Consider the following 25,552-nt stretch of genomic DNA (forward strand, 5'->3'; position numbering starts at 1 on the left):
ATGTTGTAGTTTCTCCACAGCTCTGGTGAATTTTTCTGAAAGCAAACATGAGTGAACATACCAAATAAATAATTTTCTGGCAATTTTTTTTTGTTTTGTGATTGTTCATAATATGCAAGATTGCATGAGTATTGATGATTTCAACAAATGAGTAAATAGAGAAAACGTATCTTATAAGACAGTTGTTTTACGTTCAAAAAATGGATATTCATTGTTGTGATATATACCACATTTTTGTAGGTGCAGAAAATTTTATTGATGGTATACAAGAGAGTAGAAAAGGCTCTGTTGACTCCCTTGTTAAAAGGCGGGCATGGGATGGAAATTTTGAGGGAGATGCACCGTTTTGGGGACCAACTTGTGACAGGGGCTCCTCAGCACCTTTGAGCCACTCTATTGCTCTCTTCATTTTGGCTAGGGTGGGGTGGGTGGTTCAGTGTTTCTTACTCCTTGGAGGGCATGTAATCCATGAGGTCAACCACTTGCTGCTGTAGCCATATTCATTGTCATACCAGGTAATGAGCTTTACAAAGTTGTTTTCAAGTGCAATGCCTGTCACAACAGAGTGAGAGTTGCTGTTGAAGCCACAGCAGAAAACTTAACCTCAGAGAAGCCCATAATGCCCTTTAGTGGTCTCTCAGATGTTTGTTTTACCGCCTTCTTGATGTCACCATACTTAGCAGGTTTCACTAGGTGGCATTTCAGATCCAAAAGGGATTTATTGGGGTATGAATATAAAAGGTCATCCTGGTGACCTTGCCCACAACCATGGCAGTACCAGTGGATTTAGTGATGATATTCTGGGTTACCCCATGGCCATCAAACAACAGCTTTCCAAAGGGGCCATCCATTGTCTTCTGAGTGGCAGTGATAGTATGGACTGTGGTCCTGAGCACTTCCACCATGCCAAAGATGGCATGAATGATGTTGGCCAGAGGGGCTACTCAGTTTGTGGTGCAGGATAGATTGCTGACCATCTTGAGTGAGTTGTCATAATTGCCATGGTTCACACCCATTACAAACATGGTGGCCTCAGCTGAAAAGGTGGAGATATTATGTTTTGACCCCACCCTTCATGTGGACCCAGGCCTTCTCCATGGTGGTAAAGGTGCCAGTAGACTCCATGACATACTTAGCACCAGCATCACCCTATTTGTTGATATCATAATCTCACACCTTGAAGATGGTGACGGGCTTCCTGTTGATGACAAGCTTCCCATTCTCAGCCTTGTCTGCACCATTATATTTACTATGGGTCGAGTCATACTGGAGCATGCAGACCATGAAGTAGAGGTCAATAAAGGGGCTATTGATGTCAACAATCATCATTTTGGCTGATGCAAAGAAAGCAGACCTGGTAACCAGGAACCCAATATAGTCAAATCTGTTCACTGCAACTTTGTCATCTTGTCTACAGGGCTAGGATGCCATTGCACAAGAAGATGTCCCTGTCTAAGGGCTCTAAGCTCCATTCTTAGAATTTTAACAGTGTATTTCAATGGATATCGATTCTTAAATATAACTTTTTACACAAAAACTCACAAACCCATGTTTAAGGAAGTATAATTTATTTAATACAGAAATGATTGAAATAAATTGATGAAGTTAAGCTTTAAGATTTCTGTGTCCACTGTTCTTGTAGTCATATCACAATTTAGATGACAGACAAGAAGGGTTTACATACAAATACAAAATTTTTCTTAAACCTTCAAGAATTATGTCACCTGGTTAAAAAGAATTAAGGATATAACAGGATGTTATTTTAAACTTAATACTGACTGAGTAAATTCAGAGTTTTCTGGATCTGAATATGTGTGTGTGTGCATGCACATGCACATTTTGACAACTGTGCACAAAGAAAGTTTTAAAATATTTTTTGAAAAATGAATAGGCATGAAGGATTTTGAGATGAGTATGTCATGTGAAGCTCGTTGTAAGAAAATGTCAATGAAAATATCATTCTTGGATTGAAAATTAAGCATGCACACAGTGTCATGAATGGAGAAAGAGGTTGACTGAACTGAGGAATGATTCAGAATCAACATGAGCAATTGCTAATTTTGATGGAAGTGCACATACTAGCAAAATATATGCTACGTTTTTGTCAGTATGACATAATGAAAACCAATATAAATCATGATATTTTCAATAATAATATTTTCATTGTTTCCTTTGTCAAAGGTCAAGTGACCATTGGTGTGTGGATTCATTTCGGGGTCTTCAATTCTATCCCACTGATCTATCTTACTATCTCTGTTTCAATGTCTTACAATTTTTATCACTATTGCTCTGTAATACTGCTTGAGGTCAAGAATGGTGATTACCCCAGAAGTTCTTTTATTGTTGAGTATGGTTTTCGATATCAAACACAAAAACAGGAAGAGTAAACCTGGACCACAGCAAAACCCATTTGAACTCTTTTCTTTCTTTTTTCTTTCTTTTTTTCTTTTTGGTTATTCTATTTACTTACTTTTCAAAGGTTATCTCCCTTCCCAGATACTCCTTACCAAATTTCTAGGCCATGCCAACTGATCCCTGACTGTATGAGGGTGCTTCCACAACCACTTACTCATTCCTGCCTCTCTGCACTAGCAGTCCTTTATGCAGCTTCACAGGTCAAAGGAACTACCCTCCCACTGATGACAGATTAAACCATACTCTATTATATATGCAGTTGGATACATTGGCCCTATGTGTATTTTTTTGGTTGGTGGTTTAGTCCATGTGAACACTATGGTGTCTGGTTGGTTGATACTGTTGTTCTTCCTATGGAGTTCCCAACCCTTTAAGTTCTTTTGGCACTTCCTCTACCTCCTCCACTAGAGTCTGCATAGTCAGGTTGATGAATTCCTGCAAGAATACCAATCTGCATTGGTCAAGCTGTAGCAGAGCCATTCAGAGGACAGCTATAGTAGGCTCCTCTCTGCAAGGACTTCTTGGAATCAGCAATACTGTCTGGTTTTGGTTGGTGCATATGAGATAATTTCCCACAATGAGAAGAGTTTAGATGACATTTTCTTCAATCTCTACTTCACTCATTTTATCTGTATTTCCTTTAAAAAATAATAATTCTGAATAAAAAATTTTGAGAAGAGTATTTGGCCCCTACCCTCACTCTTGAAATTTTCCTCTGTATTCTTATGAATACTTCTCCATTCACTTTCCTCTAGATACAAGTCTCAGCACCCTTGGACAGGTTATAACAGAAGCAGAATCCATATGTATGAAAAACATTGACTTTTAAGTGTACAGCAATATCCAGTGCAAAACACTATATTTCTTGTGTCATTAAAACACAAAATAGGACTTATCATCACACAAACCAGTGAGTTGACTACATGTGCTCTGGTTTCTTTCAGTCCAAATCCACTGAAAAAGTTTAATGAGTGTATAATTTTTAGTAAACTCATGATTGCCATTGTTGGTATTAGATTTCAAGTAAGAATAGATGGGTAGAAAGATTTTATGAGAAAAGTTTACACTTTAGAAGACAGTGTTGCTTCATAGTCACTAGCTGTTTCTAAGGTACTAAGAAGATAATATTAAAGAACCCTTCCTCACAGCCACTACTGCAATGTAAAATGGGCAAAAACAATGTATGAAAGCAAAGGTAATATAGAATAGATTGGCCAGCACACATTATTAAACTGAAAAACAAAACATGAAATCATGGAGGGAGATCATGATTTTGAATTCAAATATTAAGATTACACTGATTTTTCACTAGTATTGAATGTATAAAAGGTAGAGTTGCAGGGACTAAACCACAATTCAAAATGGACAAATGGTGGTCCCATGGTTCCAGATGGTATTTTAGTAGAGGAGTGCTTTATCTAGCATCACTAGAGGGGGTATCCCTTGATCCTATGGAGGCTCCATGATAAAAGAGGAGGGGAATGCTAAGGAGGTGAATCATGATTGGACAGGCTAAATAAGTACCCTGATAGAGGAAGGGAAGGCAGAGGGAATAGAAAATTGGTAGAGGAGAAACTGGATAATGATATAAAATTTGAAATATAAATAATTGTAATGACCTATACAAAGAAAATAAAAGAAAGAAAGCACAGAGAATGAATTCTTTCTTCATCTTCTTGAACCTTTAATATTCAATCTTTATCATGTAAATTAACTGTGCATCAGTGAAAAAGTGTATGATTTTGGATAGAGCTATAATAAATATATTAATGGCTTGGTCTGTTTATTGATTCTGAAGAAAATGGAAGCAGAGACATTGTTTAGATATTCTGTTCATGCCACCAGTGTGAGTTTGTCAATACTGCACATGTTTTGTGGAACTCAGTGACTATAATCATGAGCCTGCCTCGCTCTGATACTATGTCCTTTGTGTCTCTAGTAGCTCTGATTGTACCATTTCTGGATCTCTCACTGTGAATATCTGATACAATCCACTGACATCATTTCCATTTGTGTCAATATAATAAACTTTTTAAAGTCTTCTAAGACCAAATGAGAACAAAAGGCTTCCTTCCAGGCATTAACAAACACGAGTGATATCATGGATATTGAGAATGAATTACCCTCCAAAGTATTTATCAATCAGTGTTTATGATTTCATGAGCAGTGGACACCAGTTGCAGAGCCCCAGGGAAGAAAGTGTTTAAGATTCCTCTAGGGCTCAGAAGCAATTTGAAAAAAAAAAGAATCATGTATATGCAACTACTTCTTTACACAGAGTAATAAAATATGGTAGAAATTTGATGTGCTGATATGCATGGCACATCACAAGCCACACTGCCCAGGTTTAAGGCTGGAAAAAATATGTTCATTTTGATGATAGTATTCTTTCTCCTCAACATTCCACTTCTCATGGCAAATTCCGTTGATCCCAGGTGCTTTTGGAAAATAAATTTGAATGAAGTCAAGGATATAGATTTAGATACAAGTTGTTACTTCATCCTTGAGGCAGTTCAGTTGCCTATGGAGAAAGATTATTTCAACCAGACTCTGAATGTCCTGTAAGTGCATTTGTACTTTTCATGTAAATGACATCTTCCATATTTATTGAGTGCTCTGAGGTTGAAGATAAGGCAAATCCTTGAGTCTTCTTTCATGTTGCTAAATCTGAATCCCATTAAACAAGCTTAATTATTTACAGATTGTATCCTATTTTCTCCTTTTAATTAATCCAGTGAAGGTTTGTTTTTCTTTTAGGTCAAAGACTTAAAGCCTTGAAGCTGAAGAAGAAAGGAATATCTACATTGATCTTTCACATAAACCCCTCCTAATAACTATTTATGTTGCAAACTAGACAATGGTGACTTATTGAATTTGATCTCATAATATTTTATTGAGTTTCATCCTAAGTACTTACAAATAACTTTCATAAACTCTGCTGACAATTCTTTCATCAATGTGTTGCTCCTATAGCGTATGCTGGTTCTATTAATATCCATGGTTCTTATATTTATCAAAAACGTTACATACTTGCAAACACCCTCTCAAATTCATTGCACATGGTCACTTCTTGCCTTCAAGTGTTTCCACAAGTATGAAAAGGAAATACTTTTATGCTCAGAAATTTATATTTTGTATGACTGTCTGGATGTATATGTTTGTATGTAATGAACAAGGAATATTTAGGTCATTAGCAGGCAAGACATCCACATGTTTTAAAAGATAAAATCCAAAAGACCTGTGACTGTGTGCTTCACACTGTTCATGTACAATCACTGGCTTTTGTCTTTTATAAAGTTCAGTTTGGCACTCTCTCTTTAGAATAAAATATATTTGAAAAATATGGAATTAAATGGCATGTTTACATTCTTAGAATAGTGAGGCTATCAATAACAGTGTTGCCTCCTTTAGTCCATTGTCACAGGCATAGGTTACAGTTCTGGTGCGAGACAGTTGGACTATTTGCACACTGAGATACAGCAATTTTCTATTAGATGTTTGTCATTGTTTTAGAAACGTGGCTACTCTTTTCATGTCTAAGTTTGTTAATCTCTGAACCCGTTATGATATTGATATCTTATGAGACATTTTGCAGTAATTTAGAAAATATAGGTGCACATGATACAAATGAGTCAACAATACTTATTTTAGTGAGTTGTTGATAGTTGTTTTAAAACACAGCCCTTCATACTCCTAGGCTACACAGACAGCTTAAGTAACAGATGTTTCCTAATGTTTCACTGAAGGAAGTATTTCGAGCAATGCACAAGGTTTATTCTCCAATTACTTTTGTACATAAGTAAGTTTTTAATTGAACATTTTGTGTGTGGTAATAGAGAATGTCCTAAAATCACCAGTTTTATAGTTTATAGATTGAAAGCACAAATGGACACAATTTTTTGGTTAAGAACTCATTGTTTTTACATAAATTGAATCATTAGATATATAGGTAATGCTTAGTGTTTATTGTTTAGATTTTATTAAATAACAAGGATGAGCCTTGAAATATTAGTCTTTACATAAACATAAACACAATATGGTATTATTTCATCCCCACTGTCTTGTGGTCCACATTTATTACAAAGAAAATGAACATAGTACATCAAAATTTCTTCTATATTTTAAACATATAATACTGGCAAATACAAATATCACTGCAATTTACTTATTTACCTAGTTTTCAGTAGGGTGCCAGCATTACTTTATTTTAACTGGAAATGTCATGAAAGATGTTTCCTAGAAATTAAGTTATAAAGATGAGAAATACCCAGAGTGAATATACCACATTCCTTTCTAAATAGTAAGTAGGTGAGTGATACTTGGGTGGTGGAGCAAGCTCATAATTTCTGCACTAATTACCTGGCACAAGTGTATACCTGCACATTTGAAGTGAGGATAGTCTGCAGCAAAGTATTTTATCAAATACTCGGAAATATTTCCTCTTATGACTTAAATAATCCTTGCTCAATACACACAAATATATGCATAAATACGTATGATTTACCAAATGCATGTTTGATATTTGAATTAATATATTTAGAAAAGGTTTTCTTTCCGCAGATAATTGAAAGAAAAATTATCAAGAGGCAGGTAGATATGATGGGACATTTTAAGAATATTGGCGACTCATTGTAAGTGATTGTAAGTACAGGAACCAAAGTTGTTGCAGAAAGATTATTATGCATTGAAAAATAAATCATGTTTTCACTTCCTTAACCAATTCAATTAACTTCACAAGAAAATATCATGAACTCAATGATTCTCATAGCACACATGTTTATATTGATTATTAATTTCAAAATCAAGACATGGTCAAAATTATTGTTTTGTCTATATCTGTGACTTTCTATTTACTTTCTGACCAAGCATTCAAAAACAGAGATGGAAATCCTCTCTGTAAAGGAGGTCAATAACATATCTTTTTTATAGGAGACAAAGTGACATGAACTTTTAAAGTGTTTGCTATTTTCTAGGTTATCATATCAACCCAATCTCAGAACAAAAGACAGTTGTTTCCATCTTTAGAGATCAGATGCAAAAGCTTACAGTACAGAATAGTGCTTCTGTTGAGTACAATTGATCATGTATATTCATCTGTTCATAATAAAACTGTGCTCTTTTTACAGAAAAACAACCAAATACAACAGATATGCATTGGCATTAGCCTTTACAATGGATGAAATAAACAGGAATCCTCATATTTTACCAAACATGTCTTTGATTATAAAACATACATTGGGCCACTGTGATGGAAATATCCCACTCCGCTTACTTAATCAAATATTTTATATGCCTTTTCCTAATTATGGCTGTAATGAAGAGACTATGTGTTCATTTATGCTTATGGGACCGAATTTGTGGCCATCTGTAGATTTTTTCATTCACTTGAACATCTTATTTCCTCATGTGAGTTAGCATAGGCCAGGAATTATTAATGTCATTTCTCTTTGGGAGATTTTTAAAGATATTAAGAAAATTAATAGATGAGATTGGATTTATACTTATATCATCCTATGTAGGTCTACAGTACTTACTCATCAGACACATGATAGATTTTCTACCAGGAGTGACTTCCAGATATTGACAGTTTCCAGAAATGAAGAAGTTAGGAAACCATGACGAATTGAGTCTGGCATGATGGCAGAGAGAAACTTGCAGCCTTGACTGATTACCAGTCAGAGTGTTTCTTTATTTATACAAATCTCTATCGGCAGAGCTTGATTCGTGTTGTTCCAAAACATAGGGAATATTATTTCTGTCTCCAGATATAAGTTATCTTCATATTGATCAAAATTCAGATTATCATTCTTAAAATTTCAAATAGTAAAACTATTATTTACCATCATGGTGATATTGTAAGTTTACTTATGAGTGATTAAATTGTGTTGGAACAGAATTACATTTTACAAAATTTCCCTGTAATTGGATCATATCATCTGAAGTATTTTTTTTTTTTTGCAACGGCATGATAACAAACCATTCTTAGACTGGTAGCTCTATTCCATCAGTCTATCTGTCTGTCTCTGTACCAATACATTGCAGTTTTTATCACAATTTTCTGTAATACTACTTGAGTTCAGGGATACTGATTCCCCCAGAAGTCCTTTTATTGTTGAGGATAGTTTTAGCTGTCTTGGTTTCTGTGTTATTTCAGATGATTTTGCAAATTGTTCTGTCTAACTCTCTGAAGAGGTGGATTGGTATTTTGATGGGGATTGCATTGAATCTGTAGATCGCTTTTGGTAAAATGGCCCTTTTTACTATATTAATCCTGTCAATCCATGAGCATAGGAGATCTTTCAATCTTCTGAGATCTTCAATTTCTTTCTTCAGAGACTTGAAGTTCTTATCATACAGATCTTTCACTTGCTTGGTTAGAGTCACACCAAGTTATTTTACATTATTTGGGACTATTCTGAATTGTGTCATTTCCCTAATTTATTTCTCGCCAAGTTTGTATTTTGTGTAGAGAAAGGCTACTGATTTATTTGAGTTAATTTTATACCCAGCCACTTTACTGAAGGTGTTTTTCAGGTTTAGTAGTTCTTTGGTGGAACTATTGGGGTCACTTAAGTATACAATCATATTGTCTGCAAATAGTGATATTTTGACTTCTTCCTTTCCATTCTGTATCTGTTTGATCTCCTTTTGTTGTCTGTTTGCTTTGGCTAGTATTTCGAGAACTGTATTTAATAAGTAGGGAGAGAGTGGACAGTCTTGTCTAGTCCCTGATTTTATTGGGATTGGTTCAAGTTTCTCTCCATTTAGGTTAATATTAGCTACTGGTTTGCTGTGTATGACTTTAAATATGTTTAGATATGGGCCTTAAATTCCAGTTCTTTCCAGGACTTTCATCGTGAAGGGGTGTTGAAATTTGTCAAATCGTTCTCAGCATCTAATGAAATGATCATGTGGTTTTTATCTTTCAGTGTTTATATAGTGGATTACTTTGAAGGTTTTCCACATATTAAACCATGCCTACATACCTGGGATGAAGCCTACTTGCTCAGAATGGATCATTGTTTTCATGTGTTCTTGGATTCAGTTTGTAAGAATTTTATTGATTATTTTTGCGTCAATGTTCATAAAAGAAACTGTTTTGAAGTTCTCTTTGTTGGGCCTTTGTGTGGTTTAGGTCTATGAGTAATTGTGGCTTCATAGAAGGAATTCATTAGCGCTCTCTCTGTTTGAATTTTGTAGAGTAGTTTGGACAGTATTGTTATGGGTCTTCTATGAAGGTATGATAGAATTCTGCACTGAATCCATCCACACATGGGCTCTTTTCACTGGGAGACTCTCATGACTACTCTTATTTCTTTAGGAGATATGGGGTTGTTTAAAAGGTTTATTTGTTCCTGATTTAACTTCGGTCCCTGGCATCTGTCTAGGAAAGTATGTGTTTCCTCCAGATTTTCAAGTTTTGTTTAATATAGGCTTTTGTAGTAGGATCTGATGATTTTTTGAATTTCCTATGGCTCTGTTGTTAGTCTCTGCTTTCATTTCTTATTTTTTTTTTAAATTTGGACACACTCTTTGTTTTTTCTGGTTAGTCTGGCTAAGTGTTTATCTATCTTGTTGATTTTCTCAAAGAACCAGCCTTGGTTCTGTTCGTTCTTTGTATAATACTTTTTATTTCTACTTGGTTGGTTTCAGTTCTGAGTTTAATTATTTCCTGCCTTCTACTCCTCCTGCGTTGTTTACTTCATTTTGTTCTAGAGGTTTCAGGTGTGCTGTCAAGCTCCTTATATATGATCTCTCCTGTTTCTTTTTTAGGCATTCAGAGCTGTGAGTTTTCCTCTGAACACAGCTTTCATTGTGTCCCATAAGTTTGGGTATGTTGCACCTTCCTTTTCATTAAATTCTAAGAAGTCTTTAATTTCTTTCTTTTTTCTTTCTTGACCAGGTTATCATTGAGTAGAGCATTATTCAACTTCCATGTATATGTGGGCATTTTTCCTTATTGTTACTGAAGACCAGCTATGGCCGTGGTGGTCTGATAGGACGCGTGGGATTATTTGTATCTTTCTATATCTGTTGAGGCCTGTTTTATGATCGACTACATGGTCAATTTTTGGAGAAAGTCCTATGAGGTGGTGAGAAGAAGTTATTTCCTTTTGTTTTAGGATAGAATGTTCTATAAATATCTGTTAAATCCATTTGGTTCGTTACTTCTCTTAGTCTGTCTATGTCTCTGTTTAATTTCTGCTTCCATGATCTGTCCATTGATGAGAGTGGGCTGTTGAAATCTCCCACTATTATTTTGTGAGGTGCAATGTGTGCTTTGAACTTTAGTAAGGTTTCTTTCTTGTATGTAGTTGCACTTGTATTTGGAGCATAGATTTTTAGGATTGAGAGTTCATTTTGGTGGGATTTTTCCTTGATGAATATGACATGCCCTTCCTTAACTTTTTTGATGGCTTTGGGTTGAAAATCGATTTTATTCGATATTAGAATGACTACTCCAGCTTCCTCTTTAGACCATTTCCTTGGAAAATTGTTTTCCAGCCTTTTACTTTGAGGTTGTGTCTGTCTTTCTCTGAGGTGTGTTGTCTGTAGGCAGCAAAATGTTGGGTCTTCATTGCATATCCAATTTATGAATCTGTGGTTTTTTATTGGGAAATTGAGTCCATTGATTTTGAGAATTGTTAAGGAATAGTGGCTTTTGCTTCCTGTTATATTCTTATTTGGATGTGAGATTCTGTTTGTTCTGGTCATCTCTCTGTTTTGTTGCAAAACAATTAGTTTCTTGCTTTTTCTAGGGTGTAGCTTGCCTCTTTGTTTTGGGCTTTACCCTTTATTATCCATTGTAGGGCTGGATTTGTAGAAATATATTGTGTAAAGTTGGTTTTGTCATGGAATATCTTGGTTTCTCCATCTTTGTTAATTGAGAGTTTTGTTGGATACAGTAACTTGTGCCGGCCCATTTGTTCTCTTAGGATCTGTATGACATCTGTCCAGGAACTTCTGGCTTTCATAGCCTCTTTTTTGAAGTCTGGTGTAATTCTGTTCGGTCCGCCTTTATATGTTACTTGACTATTTTCCCTTACTGCTTTTAATATTCTTTCTTTGTTTTATGCACTTGGTGTTTTGACTATTATGTGATGGGAGGAGTTTCTTTTCTGCTCCAATCTATTTGGAGTTCTGTAGATTTCTTGTATGTTTATGGGCATCACTTTCTTTCGGTTAGGGAAGTTTTCATCTATGATTTTGTTGAATATATTTACTGGTCCTTTGAGTTGGGAGTCTCCTCTCTCTTTTCTACCTATTATCCTTTGGTTTGATCTTCTTATTGTGTCCTGGATTTCCTGTATGTTTTGGGCCTGTAGCTTTTTCCATTTTCCATTATCTTTGACAGCTGTGTCAATGATTTCCTTGGAACCTTCTGCCCCTGAGATTCTCTGTTCTATCTCTTGCATTCTGTTGGTGATGCTTGTATCTATGGCTCCTTGTCTCTTCCTTTGGTTTTCTATATCCAGGGTTGTCTCTCTTTGTGCTTTTTTACTGCTTTTATTACATTTTTAATTCCTTCACCTGTTTGATTGTGATTTCTTGTTATTCTTTCAGGGATTTTTGCATTTCCTCTCTATACAGTTCTGCTTGTTTATTTGTGTTTTCCTGCATTTCTCTAAGGGAGTTCTATATTTCTTTCTTGAAATCCTCCATCATCATGATTAAATGAGATTTAAAATCTAGATCTTGCTTTTTTGGTGTGTTTGGATATTCAGTGTTTGCTTTGATGGCAGATTTGGGTTATAGTGATGCCATGTAGTTTTGGTTTCTGTTACTTGGGTTCCTGTGCTTGCTCTTGCCATCAAGTTGTCTCTGGTGTTAACCATGTTTTGCTATTTCTGACAGTGGTTAGATCGTCCTATAGGCTTGTGTGTCAGGAGTGCTATAGACCTGTTTTCCTGTTCTCTTTCAGCCAGTTATGGGAACAGAGTGTTCTGCTTTCAGGCATGTAGTTGTTCCTGTTTCCTGATCTTTAGTGTTCCTGTGGGAGTGTATCCTGAGTCCACCAGGCAGGTCACTTTATTCTTGGAGTCTGGAGTCACTTGTCAGAGCCAGGTTTCAGCTCTCTGTGAGCGCAGCAACCAGAAGGGCTGCCCCACCTTCGCTCTGTAACCTGTGCACAGGGAACCCAGATGGTGCTAGTCGTTTTCCTCTAGAGTCAGAAATGTGGACAGAGAATAGTCTCCTCTGGCTTCTCAGGCATGTCTTGTAATATCTTTTTTATTACATATTTTTATTTACATTTTAAATGTTAGTCCCTTTCTCAGTTTCTTGTCCATTAGCACCCTATACCCACTCCCTTCCTTTTTTCTATAAGTGTGTTCCCCTCCCCACAAATCCCCTTCCTCCCCTCCACATTCCCTTACACCAGGCTTCCAAACTTGACAAGGGCTTCTCTTTCCTTTTGAGCTCGGTAATGCCATCCTCTGCTAACATATGCAGCTGGAGTCATGGGTCAGTCCATGTATAATCTTTGGGTAGTGGTTCAGTTCATGGGAGTTCTGATTGGTTGGCATTGTTCTTCTTATGGTGTTTCAAGCACCTTCAGTTCTTTTAGTCCTTTCTTCAATTCCTCCAAAAGGGGTGCTGTTCTCAGTTCAGTTTTTTGTTGCAAGCATTTGCCTCTGTATTAGAGACACTCTGGTTGTGTCTCTCAGGAGACATCTATATCTGACTCTCATCCGCATGCACTTCTCTTTTTGTTTTGTTATTTTTCTTTGTTTTGTTTTGTTTTTTTTTAAAGAAATATTTACTTACCTATTTTATGTATGTGAATACACTGTTGCTCTCTTCAGACACAAGAAAAGAGGGCATTGAATACCAATACAGATGGGTGTGAGCCACCATGTGGTTGTTGGAAACACTCAGCATCCTTAAAATAGCAGTCAGTGCTCTTTTGTTAATGTATACATATTAAAATTATATATATGTATATATATATACATATATATATATTTACTTTTCCATCTTTATTAAATTGGGTATTTCTTATTTACGTTTCAAATGTCATTCCCTTTCGCAGTTTCTTGGCCAACAGCCCCTTCGCCCCTCCCACTCTCCTTCTATATAGGTGTTCCCCTTTACATCCACCCCCCCCACTACTGCCCTCTCCCCAAAAATCCCATTCACTGGAGATCCAGGCTTGGCAGGACCAAGGACTTCCCCTTCCACTGTTGCCTCTACTAGGCTATTCAGTGCTACGTCTGATTTGGAGACCAGTACATGTATAGTCTTTGGGTTGTGTCTTAGTCCCTAGAAGCTCTGGTTGTTTGGCATTGTTGTTCCTATGGGGTCACAAGCCTCTTCAGCTCTTTCAGCCCTTTCTCTGGTTCCTACTACAGGGGTCCTGCTCTCAGTTTAGTAGTGTGTTGCTGGCATTTGCCTATGTATTTGCCTTATTCTGGTTGTGTCTCTCAGGAGACATCTACATCCAGCTCCTGTCAGGCTTCACTTCCAGCATGCAATTCTTAGTTTCATCAATCTTATCTAGTTTTGGTGGAGTTTTATATATATATATATATATATATATATATGTATATATATATATATATATATATATGTATGTATATATATATATATATATATATATAATGTGGGACAGGCTCTGAATGACCTGTCCTTCAGTCCTTCAGTCTCTGATCCAAACTTTGCCTCCATATCACCTCCTTTGAATATTTTTTTGTTCCCACTTTTGAGAAGGAGTGAATCATCTGCACTTTTGTCATCCTTCTTAATCTTCAGGTGGTATTTGGATTGCATCTGATACATTTCACAGAAAAATTGTTTGGGTATTTAGTAGGATGAGTCTTTGAATATGATCTGCTGCTAACACTTTTACGCAGCCAGATTGTGTTTATATTTTTGAATTTACTTTGATCTATTTATCCGTTTCCTAAGGAGGAGATAGGCAGACATTCACAGAGTATTTTCGAGCCTTGTCCTGAAATGGAGATCTCTAGCATTTTTATGTGAGTCACAAACTCTAGTATACACAAAATAACTTCAAGTAGGGAAAGATAAGAATATTTGTTCCTACAAACTAAAGCAGTATTATGCATCAGACTTCCCTCTTAAATAGTGGAAGTATTTCTGGATTAAGGCATATTTTTTTTAAAAAAAATAATAGCCAAATATCCCAAAGTTGTAAACATATTAAAATCTCTCTAAACATTGGAAACACAGATATTAAGACAGAAACCGAATGACAGAATGGAAATTATTATTTTTGTCAAAGAGCTATGCGGGCTGCTCCCATTAGAAGGGGAGGTACAGGAGTTCTAACTTTGATCATTTAAATCAGGAATGAGAGGAAAAGTTGTAGGTAATCACTTGTTGTAAGTAAGTATGAGTACAAGTTTGTTTTTTTTTTTAAATTGACTTCAACTCTTACTGTTCTTTGTATTGTAGTTCCTTCAGATTTCCTTCGGACCTTTCCATTCCATTTTCAGTGATAATGAACAATTTCCTTATATCTATCAGATGACCCCAAAGGATACATCACTAGCATTGGCAATGGTCTCTTTCATACTTTACTTCAACTGGAACTGGGTTGGTCTTGTCATCTCAGATAATGATGAAGGCAATCAATTTCTCACAGAGTTGAAAAAAGAGACCCACAACACGGAAATATGCTTTGCCTTTGTGAACATGATGGCAATCAATGAGAATTCATTCCATGAAAAAACTGACATGTACTACAACCAAATTGTGATGTCAACCGCAAATGTTATTATCATTTATGGGGAACGACCCAGTATTATTGAACTGTGTTTCAGAACATGGACATCTCCAGTCATACAGAGGATATGGGTTACCAAATCAGAGTTGTATTTCCCAACAAGTAAGAGAGACTTAAGTCATGGAACATTCTATGGAACTCTAGCATTTCAACAACACCATGATGTGATTTCTGGATTTAAAAATTTTGTACAGACATGGTACCATCTCAAAAGCATGGATTTATATTTATTAAAGCCAGAGTGGGGTTTCTTTGAATATGAAACCTCAGCATCTTACTGTAAAATACTGATGAGTAATTCATCGAATGTCTCATTGGAATGGCTAATGGAACAGAAGTTTGACATAGCCTTTAATGACAATAGTCATAGTATATACAATGCTGTGTACGCCATGGCCCATGCTCTCCATGAAAAGAATCTGAAACAAATTGATAATCAGGAAATCAGCTATGGCAAAGGAGCAAGTACTCACTGCTTGAAGGTAGATTATTAAAGCTTTTTTCCATTTATTTTGTATATTTTATATATTATCATTGCAAATGTTATACCCTTTCCTCCACCTCCAACCCCACCCCCTACTTCTATGAAAATGCTCTCACTCACCACTACCGACTCTAGCAACAACACCCTGTCATTGTGCTACATTTTCCATCTCATCCAGAATTTCTAGTTTTGTTGAGTATAGGCTTTTATAGTAGGAGCTGATGATTTCTTAATTTCTTCAGTTTCTGTTAAGTCTTGGTTTTCACTTCTGATTTTGTTAATGTGGATACTATCTCTGTGCTTGCTAGTTAGTCTGGTTAAGGGTTTAGACATATCTTGATTTTCTCAAAAAACTAGCTCCTGGTTTTCTTTATTCATTGTTTCTGCTTTGTTGATTTCAGCCATGAGTTTGATTAGTTCCTTCTGTCTACTCCTCTTGAGTGCATTTTCTTCTTTTGTTCTAGAGCTTGCAAGTGTGTTGTTAACTTGCTAGTGTATGCATGCTCCATCCATGGTGATCTGATATGATGCATGTGAATATTTCCATCTTCTTATATCTCTTGAGGCCTATTTGTTGAATGATTATATGGCCAGTTTTGGAACAATTTCCCTATATCTATCTGATGACTCCAAAGAATACATGACTAGTATTGGCAATGGTCTCTTTTATAAACTTCAACTGGAACTGAGTTGGACTTTTCATCTCAGATAATGATGAAGGCAATCAATTTCTCTCAGAGTTGAAAAATGAGAGCCAAAACAAGGAAATATGCTTTGCATTTGTGAACATGATGGTAATTGATGAGATTCATTCTTTCAAAAAAACTGAAAAGAAGGTGCACTGTTTTGTTTTAGGATGAAATGTTTTACAGATAACTGTTTATTCCATTTAGTTCATAACTTCAGTTAGTTTTAATGTGTCTCTGTTTAGTTTCTGTTTCCATCATCTGTCCATTGATGAGAGTGAGGTGTTAAAGTCTCCAACTATTACTGTGTGTAATACAATGCATTATTTGCTCATTAGTAAATTTCTTTCATAATTGTAAGTTCCCTTGCATTTGGAGCATGTATGTTCAGAATTGAGAGTTCATTTTGGTAGATTTTTTCCTTTGATACATACAAAATATACTGACATAACTTTTTTGTTAACTTTGGTTTGAAAGGAGATATTATTCAGTATTAGAATGACTGCTCCAGCTTGTTTTTTGGGAGCATTTGCTTTGAATTTTTTTCCAGACTTTCGCTCTGAGGTGCTGTTTTTCTTTGTTACTGGAGTGTGTTTGTTGTATGAAGCGCAATGTTGAATCATGTTCATGTACCCATCTATTAATCTATGTCTTTTGGGGGGAATTGGGTACATTGAAGTTAAGAGATATTAGGGTACAATGGTTGCTATTTCCAGTTATTTTTGTTGTTAGAAGTGGAATTATGTTTGTGTTGCTGTTTTATTTTGAGCTTGTTGAAAGATTACTTTTTTGCTTTTCCTAGTGTGTGTTTTCCCAAATTGTTTTGGTGTTTTCCATTTATTTTCTTTGTAGGCCTGGATTTGTGAAAAGATACTGTGTTCATTTGGTCTTGTTATGGAATATCTTGGTTTCTCCATCTTTGTTAATTGATATTTTTGATGGGCAAAATATCATGTGCTGGTATTTCTGTGCTCTAAGTGTCTCTATGGCATCTGGCTAGGATCTTCTAGCTTTCATCTCTCTGTTGAGAAGTCTGATACAATTTTCATAGGTCTGCCTTTGTATGTTACTTGACCATTTTCCTTTACTGTATGTGTGTGTGTGTGTGTGTGTGTGTGTGTGTGTGTGCGCGCAAGCCTATGTGTGTGTTTGTGTGACTGTGTTTGTATGTGTGCCAGTGAATATATTTTGTGTAATTTCATATCTGTATTCATATCTGTGCATATGTATCTGATTTTGTGCCCAAATATTTACATATGTGTGTTAACATGTATGCATGTATATTTGTGTTTAATATGTATAAATATATGTATAGCTCTATTATATGTGTGATTTGGAAAAGAAGTGAGCCTTTCTTTGCGTTAATATGTGTGTGTGTGTGTGTGTGTGTGTGTGTGTGTGTGTGTGTGGTGCAATCTGTGTTTGGTTTTGCATTTTTGTCAGTTTGAATTTTGTAGTCTTGTCTGATAAAACTGAAATTCTGGGAATTTTACGATAATTTCATTTTTTAAAATATTTTATATTCTTCTTTTATTGGATATTTTTAAATGTACATTTTAAATATTATTCCCATTCCCAGTTTCCTCTCCAGAAACCCAATATCCCATCTGTCCTCCCCCAGTTACTATATGGGTTCTCTTTCACACAAACACTGACTCCCTCCCAGCTCCGTGTCCTGACATTCCCCTACACTGGGGCACCAAGACATGACAGGAACTAAGGCCTCTCCTCCCATTGATGCCTGTCAAAACTATCCTCTGCATCATTTGCCACTGGAGCCATAGGTCCATCCCTGTGTACTCTTGATTCAGTCCCTGGCACCCAGGCAGTTCTGGGGATCCTTGTTTCTTGATATTGTTGTTCTTCTTATGTGGCTGCAACCTCCTTCAGCTTCTTCAGTCCTTTCTCTAACTCCTCTACTGGGGACCCTATTCTCAGTTTAATGGTTGACTGTGAGCACCCTGCCTCTATACATGTAAGTTTTTTCCAAAGCCTCTCAAGAGACAGATATAGCAGGCTCCTGTCAACAAGTACTTCCTGGCATCCACAATATTGTCTGGGCTATGTGTTTGTATATGGGATGGATCTCCAGGTATGGCAGTATCTGCCTAACATTTCCTTTGGTCTTTGTTACACAGTTTGTCACCATATTTTCTCCTGTGAACATTTATGTTCCCCCATCTAAGAAGATCTAAAGCATTCATACTTTGGTCTTCATTCTTCTTGAGTTTCAGGTTGTCTGTGAATTGTATCTTGGGTATTCATAGCTTTTGAGCTAAAATCCACTTATCAGTGAGTGCATGCAATGTGCTCTTTTGTGATTGGGTTACCTTACTCCAGATGACTTTTTTTTAATATCCATCCATTAACCTAAGAATTTCATGAAGTCATAGTTTTTAGTAGCTGAGTAATATTCCATTGTGTAAATTACCACTTTTTCTGTAACCATTCCTCTGATGAAGGACATCTGGATTGTTTCTAGCTTCTGTCTATTATAAATAAGGATGCTTTGAACATAATGGAGAATGTGTCCTTGTTATATGTTATATGTCAAATATATGCCCAGAAGTGATATAACTGGGTCTTCAGGTAGTACGAATGTCGAATTTTCTGAGGAACAACAAGAGTGATTTTCAAAGTGATTGTACCAGCCTGCAATCATACCAACAGTGGAGGATTTTTTTTCCACATCCCGGAAAACATCTACTATCACATGAATTTTTGATCTTCTCCATTCTGACTGGTGTGAGGAGGAATTTCAGTGTTGCTTTGCATTTCCTTTACCAGATGACTAAGGATGTAAAACTTTTCTATACATGCTTCTATGCTATTCAATATTCCTCAGCTAAAAATTCTTTTTTAGTTCGGCAGCCCATTTTTACAGGGGTTATTTGATTCTCTGTTGCCTAACTTCTTGAGTTCTTTGTATATATTGAATATTAGCCCTCTATCTGATGTAAGATTGATAAAGATCTTTTCCAAATACGTTGCTTGATTTTTTTTATTGAAAATGTCCTTTGTCATACAGAAGCTTTGCAATTTTTTTATTAACTTGAGTATTTCTTATTTACATTTCGAGTGTTATTCCCTTCCCCGGAAGCTTTGCAATTTTATAAGGTAAAATGTTTTCATTAATAATCTTAGAGTGTAAGTCTTTGATGTTCTGTTCAGGAAATTTTTCCCTGTGCCCATGTGTTCAAGGCACCACCCCACATTCTTTTCTATTTGTTTCTGAGTATCTGGTTTTATGTAGAGGTTCTTGATCCACTTATACAACTCTCTCTCCCTATCTATTCAATGTAGTACTTGAAATCCTAGCTAGAGCAATTAGACAACAAGGAAAGGAGAGTGGGATACAAATTGGAAAAGAAGTAAAAACATCACTATTTGCAGATGATATGATAGTATACTTAGCAATCCCCCAAATTCCTACAGCTCATAAACAACTTCAGCAAAGGGAGTGGATATAAAATTAACTCAAACAAATCATTAACCTTCCTCTACTAAAAGAATAAACAGACTGAGAAAGAAATTAGAGAAGCAGCACCCATCAAAATAGTCATAATTAATATGAAATACCTTGGTGTGATTCTAACCAAGTGAGTAAGAGATCTGTATGACAAGAAATTCAAGTTTCTGAAGAAAGACATTGAAGAAGACCTAAGAAGGTGGAAAGATCTCTCATGTTCATAGATTGGCAGTATTAATATAGTAAAAATTGACATCTTACTGAAAGCAATATACTGATAAAATGCAATACCCATCAAAATACAGACTCAATTTTTCACAGTTATAAAGAGAAATTTGCAAATATTTTAGGAATAACAAAATCCAGGTTAGCAAAAGCTATTCCCATAAATTAAAGCACTTCCAGGAGAAACACCATTTCTTACCCCAAGCTCTATTACAGAGAAATACTGATATAAACTGCACGGTATTAGTACAGAATCATGCAGGTAGATCAATGGAATAGAATTGAAGACCCAAAAATGAATCAACACACCTACGGTCACTTGATCTTTGACTGTTGAACTAAAACTATGTAGTGGGAAAAAAAAACATTTTCAACAAATGTTGCTGGTTCAACTGGAGGTCGGTATGTAGAAGAATAAAAATTGATCTATTCTTATCACAATGTACAAAGCTCCAATCCAAGTGGATCAGGAACACTCACTTAAACCTGAAAATTTCATTTTTCCAATTGCTTTTGTTGTGATTTCTCTCTTTCATTCTTGCCTTTACTATGAAATTATCATATATTTTATGACTTTAAGGAATGGTATGTACATTGTTGTGCAATGCTTGTCTTTTAGTTACACTCATTTTTGAGAACGATCCACTTCACCAATCCTTTTGGGGAGAGAGTGATTATGAAAGAGAGAGTAAGAGTGCAGGAAGACTATGACATTGTTCACCTGCAGAACTGCTCACAACACCTTAGGATTAAGGTGAAGATAGGGCAGTTCAGCCCATATTTTCCACATGGTGGACAATTTCACTTATATGAAGACATGATTGATTTGGCCACAGGAAGTAGAAAGGTGGGTGTATACTAACTTATTGATTTATACTGCACAACAGTAAACACTGCAACATACTGAAATGAAAAATTTGTCATATCAGGAACCAATTTCTAGGCTCCTGTATTATATTTCTTTTTTCATTTTTAACATAGTTTTAAGAATTCTTCTCAGATTTCATGCATGCATAAAATATACATTTTACATATCAGAAATATTATCTGAAATTTAACAAATATAAAACTGTTCTTCACCACTATTTGATATTCTTTCCTGTATATTTAACAGTATTATTTTCATGTCTTTGTGTTTTTACAGAGTAATTTCCTCCTTTATCTTAAACCTCTGGAACCATGTTGATATGAGTGAGACTAATGTCACAGTTATGAAATACTAAGATTCATAGTTGCAAACATTTATCATTATACTCCAAAATGTTTTCCCTTGTAATAGGACATTTACCAAACTCATTAATTAATACAATTACAGACATTCGTAGTCACAGAAACATGACTTTTAATAAACTTGAAAAACACCTTCACATTTTTAAATAATATAATCAAAATTTCAAAGGAACGTATAGACAGCACAAGTAAAACAGACAAGGAAATGGCTATTAAAGCACATCAATATGGTAATAACAGCAACCAGACAAAAGTAAAAAATAATTTTCAATGATAGCTGAAAATTTTTGGTAATATTAGCTAAATGTAATTAATGACAAGTAGGCTTTTTATATTTTAGTATATTCTTCGGTGCCTTCAGAAGGTGTGAAGACACATATACATACAAAATGAGAACTTTTTTCATAAAATTGGAGGAAAACATTAAAATGTGTGATAAGAGGGAAAAAGGAAATTATATACCAATATCTTTGGTGGATTTATATGGTATAATTCTTGACAAAAACACCCACCAAAAGAACATAACACACAAAAAGAGGATCATTTTCTTAGAACAGATAGATTTTAATCCAGAGATGCAACCCTGGTTCCACACATGCAGATTCTTTGAGTGTAATACACCACACAATATAGAATTACTTTATTTTCCATAAACATTCAGAAATGGCTGTTAATAAAGCCCAAAATTCATTGAGAGTTAAAGAAAAAAAAAAAAACAAGTGACAGCGCAGAAGGAACACATATTGACATGAAATTTTATTTCAAAAACATACCAACAATACTATAATACGAGGAGAGAAAATTATTATTAATGAAAGTCAGAAATAATGACAAGTAGTTTTGTTGGTTCATTTTTTATGTAAGCACTTTAGAGATAGTGGTCTGAAAATCACTGTCTGTTTCTTGACAGTCTACCCTATACCATGAGTCAAAAACTTCTATGAGTGATGTAGAGAAACTACTTTAAAATAAATTAGCATGAATCACAAAACTATGCACTTTTCCGCTTCCTAAATCAAAAGTGCCTTTTAAACCTTACAAAGGGTTAACATAAACTTAAAGAAAATGATGGAAGAAAAAGAGAAAATATACTCTCATCTTTTTTGTGAGTATTAATCTAGGGATACTTCATGTTATGACCCTGTTTCAACAATATGAAAATCATAGGAATAAGTCTTCAAATCTTTAATACACTTCAGATTACTTAATTGTGTTCTTTTAGAAGAAAGAATTTATTTGAGACATATAGTTTCGAACAGTTACAATCCATGACCATCATGGTAGGGAACATTTTAATAAGAATGCATGTTACTGGTTTTATCCAGCCTTTTCCAGAATTTTGACTTAATGAAAAACTCCATATTTCAGATCACTACACAGAATTTTATCATTTCCAACCATAATAAACCAGTGCTGCATATTCCACTGTTTTCTTACATACAATCTCTCATGCTTTACCAATGGTAATTTGTTCAAGGTCATATTTGTTATCAGTGTTTTAAAGGCATATTGTTTCTCTTTCAAATGTCTTCAAATACTAACTTGTTTGTTGCTTTAATTAAACTTTAATTGTAGGAATGTGAGGAGGATGGGATGACATGCTGTATGACTTATAATCAAAGAAAGACAAGTGTGAATATCTGGAGACTGGGATTAAGAAATAGATCTCCAATGCCCAGTATTTTCTGGCTATAGAACCCACAGTAAGATGGGTACTCGTATATCAATTACAAAATAAGAAAATACTTGAAAGGTATGAGGACAGGCTAGTTTTTGCTGAGAAAAAATCCCAATTAATGTTCCCTCTGTCTGTTAAAAATAATTAGTGCAAAATTTTAAATAAATAACTAAAACACATCTGGTTGCACTATCTAACTTTTATATGCAGCTCAACATCAGCTCTTACTTTTGAATTAATAGACATTCAGAATTTATCCAACATTTCTTCAGTGTATTTCCAAAATTCATAGCTGGTCATTAAAAATGGACACTGAAATGTCAATCTGTTTGTGTAAATAAAACAAGGTCATTGACCTCTTAGTATCCTTATATAAAACATAATAAAAATACCTAAAAGTCATTATTAGTATGTGTCTAATTTTTTTCTCTCAGATGCCTTTATCTATGTGTAGTGCAGATTGTCGTCCTGGATACAGAAAATTCTGGAAGGAGGGAATGGCAGCCTGCTGTTTTGTTTGCAGTCCCTGTCCAGACAATGAAATTTCTAATGAAACAAGTGAGTGTTTGCTGCTCTGATAAATCCTGCAAATATATATTCCTCTTCTGCCCCACTTGGTTTATGAAGTCAACTAAAAGGCAAATGGAAATATAAAATATATCAGTTTTCTAATTTACTAGTTGTAGATATAAAAATAATTAAGAAAACTGTGCCAAAAATAAACAAATACATATACCTTGTTCATTGACCCGCATGTTGATACATTGAAAGTTCATGGCAGATTAAATTAAAAAAAAAAAACAACACAAAAACCAAAAACAAACAAACAAATGAACAAATAAAAAACCTCTTTAGGAAATAAAACAGCAATATGAGGGAATATTCTATAAGATTTTCCCCAATAATTAATTTATTGTAAAACAACATGTACATTAGATTTTAGTCACAATTTTTAAAGAAATTAAATTAGTCATATTTCATCACTATATCCATCCTATATATGATTATGCACATCATGGACATATAGGATCCCATGGAAAACCAAATGTAATATAATATTTACTGGACTAGATTATGAGTCTGCTAGGTACAAAATCAATATTCCCTGTAAGATTAGTATAGAAGTCAAAAGTATTTCAAAATTTATGAGAAACTGCTAAATTTGTAAAATTCTGAGGGCTGTGTTCAACGCTAGATATGATATGAATCACGAAATGAGGGGATAAGAGCTAACCCATTTTCTTTCATAAGTTTTTTAGCCTTTATCTTTCAAGTTGATACATTTGCACATATTTGTACATGGTATAATGTGGTATCTTGACTCACGCATACTGCTTAGCTAAAGACACTTAGCATGTACAGGAGTGTACTTTTTATTATTAGATATATGTCTTTTTTTACATTTCAAATGTTTTCCCCTTTCCAGGGTTCCTCTCCATAAGGCCTCATCCCCTCCCCCTCCCACGTACGGGTATTCCCCACCCATCCACCCACCTAACAACCCCCTATCTTCCCTGCAACTGGTGGTCCAACCTTGGCAGGACCAAGGGTTTCCCCTTCCACTGGTTCCCCAACAATGCTATTCTCCGCTACATATGCAGTTGGAGCCCTGGGTCAGTCCATGTATATTTTTTGGGTAGTGGTTTGGCCACTGGAAGAACCGGTTGGATGACGTTGTTGTTCTTATAGGGTTGTAAGCCCCTTTAGCTCTTTAAATCCTTCCTCTAATTTCCCACCAAGGAGGTCCCGTTCTCAGTTCAGTGGTATGCTGCTAATCTCTGTACTTTACATGCTCTGGATGTCTCTCTCAGATCTATATCCAGTCCCTTTCATCATTCCCTTATTTGATTTATCAATCTTATCAAGGCTTGGTGGCTGTATATATGTGGGCCACGTGTGGGGCAGGCTCTGAATGGTGGTTCCTTCAGTCTCTGCTCTAAAGTTTGCCTCCAAATACCCTCCTATGGATATTTTTGTCCCCCAATTTAAGAAGGAGTGGGAGAATCTATTTTTTGAGCTTCTTGTGGTCTGTGGATTGCAACTTGGTTAATTCGAGCTTTAAGGCAAATATCCATTATCAAAGAGTGCATACCACGTGCGTTTTTTTTCCTGTGATTTCACTACTTTACTCAGGATGATATTTTCTAGTTTCATCCATTTGCCTATGAATTTCATGGAATCATTATTTTTTATGGCTCAGTAGTACTCCACTGTGTAGATTTATCACATTTTTTGAATCCATTCCTCTGTTGAAGGGCATCTGGGTTCTTTCCAGCTTCTGGCTACTATGAATAAGGCTGCTATGAACATACTGGAGCATGTGTCTTTGTTGTATGTTGGAGCATCTTTTGGGTATATGTCCAGGAGAGGTATAGCTGGTTCCTCGGGTAATAGACCATCCAATTTTCTGAGGAACCTCCAGAGTGATTTCCAGTGTGGTTGTACCACTTTGCAGTTCCACCAACAATGGAGGAGTATTCCTCTTTCTCCACATCTTTGCCAGCATCTGCTGTCACCTGAGATTTTTACCTTAGCCAATCTGACTGGTATTAGTTGGACTGTCAGGGTTGTTTTGATTAGCATTTCCCTGATGACTAAGGATGTTGAACATTTCTTT

At 35.5% G+C, this 25,552-nt stretch overlaps 1 protein-coding gene and 1 pseudogene across 2 annotated transcripts in view; one reads left to right on the forward strand and one right to left on the reverse strand.

Annotated features, from left to right (window-relative positions):
- Positions 1 to 433: 433 nt before the first annotated feature.
- On the reverse strand, positions 434 to 2,573 carry Gapdh-ps58 (Glyceraldehyde-3-phosphate dehydrogenase, pseudogene 58; annotated as a pseudogene).
- The window catches only part of Vom2r31 (vomeronasal 2 receptor, 31), a 28,218-nt gene continuing 5,050 nt past the window's right edge, over positions 2,385 to 25,552 (forward strand). Inside the window, exons 1-5 of one of the 2 annotated variants that reach the window (XM_039102751.2) lie at positions 2,385 to 4,976; positions 7,542 to 7,821; positions 14,833 to 15,645; positions 20,647 to 20,874; positions 23,370 to 23,493. In XM_039102751.2, the coding sequence (XP_038958679.1) occupies positions 4,729 to 4,976; positions 7,542 to 7,821; positions 14,833 to 15,645; positions 20,647 to 20,874; positions 23,370 to 23,493 (1,693 nt within the window). In that variant the 5' untranslated portion in view covers positions 2,385 to 4,728. The remainder of the gene's footprint in view (positions 4,977 to 7,541; positions 7,822 to 14,832; positions 15,646 to 20,646; positions 20,875 to 23,369; positions 23,494 to 25,552) is intronic. The other variant, NM_173319.2, reaches the window with a different exon arrangement.

The sequence above is a fragment of the Rattus norvegicus genome, chromosome 1 (genome assembly GCF_036323735.1).
Source record: "Rattus norvegicus strain BN/NHsdMcwi chromosome 1, GRCr8, whole genome shotgun sequence".
In the NCBI taxonomy this organism is placed as follows: Eukaryota; Metazoa; Chordata; class Mammalia; order Rodentia; family Muridae; genus Rattus; species Rattus norvegicus.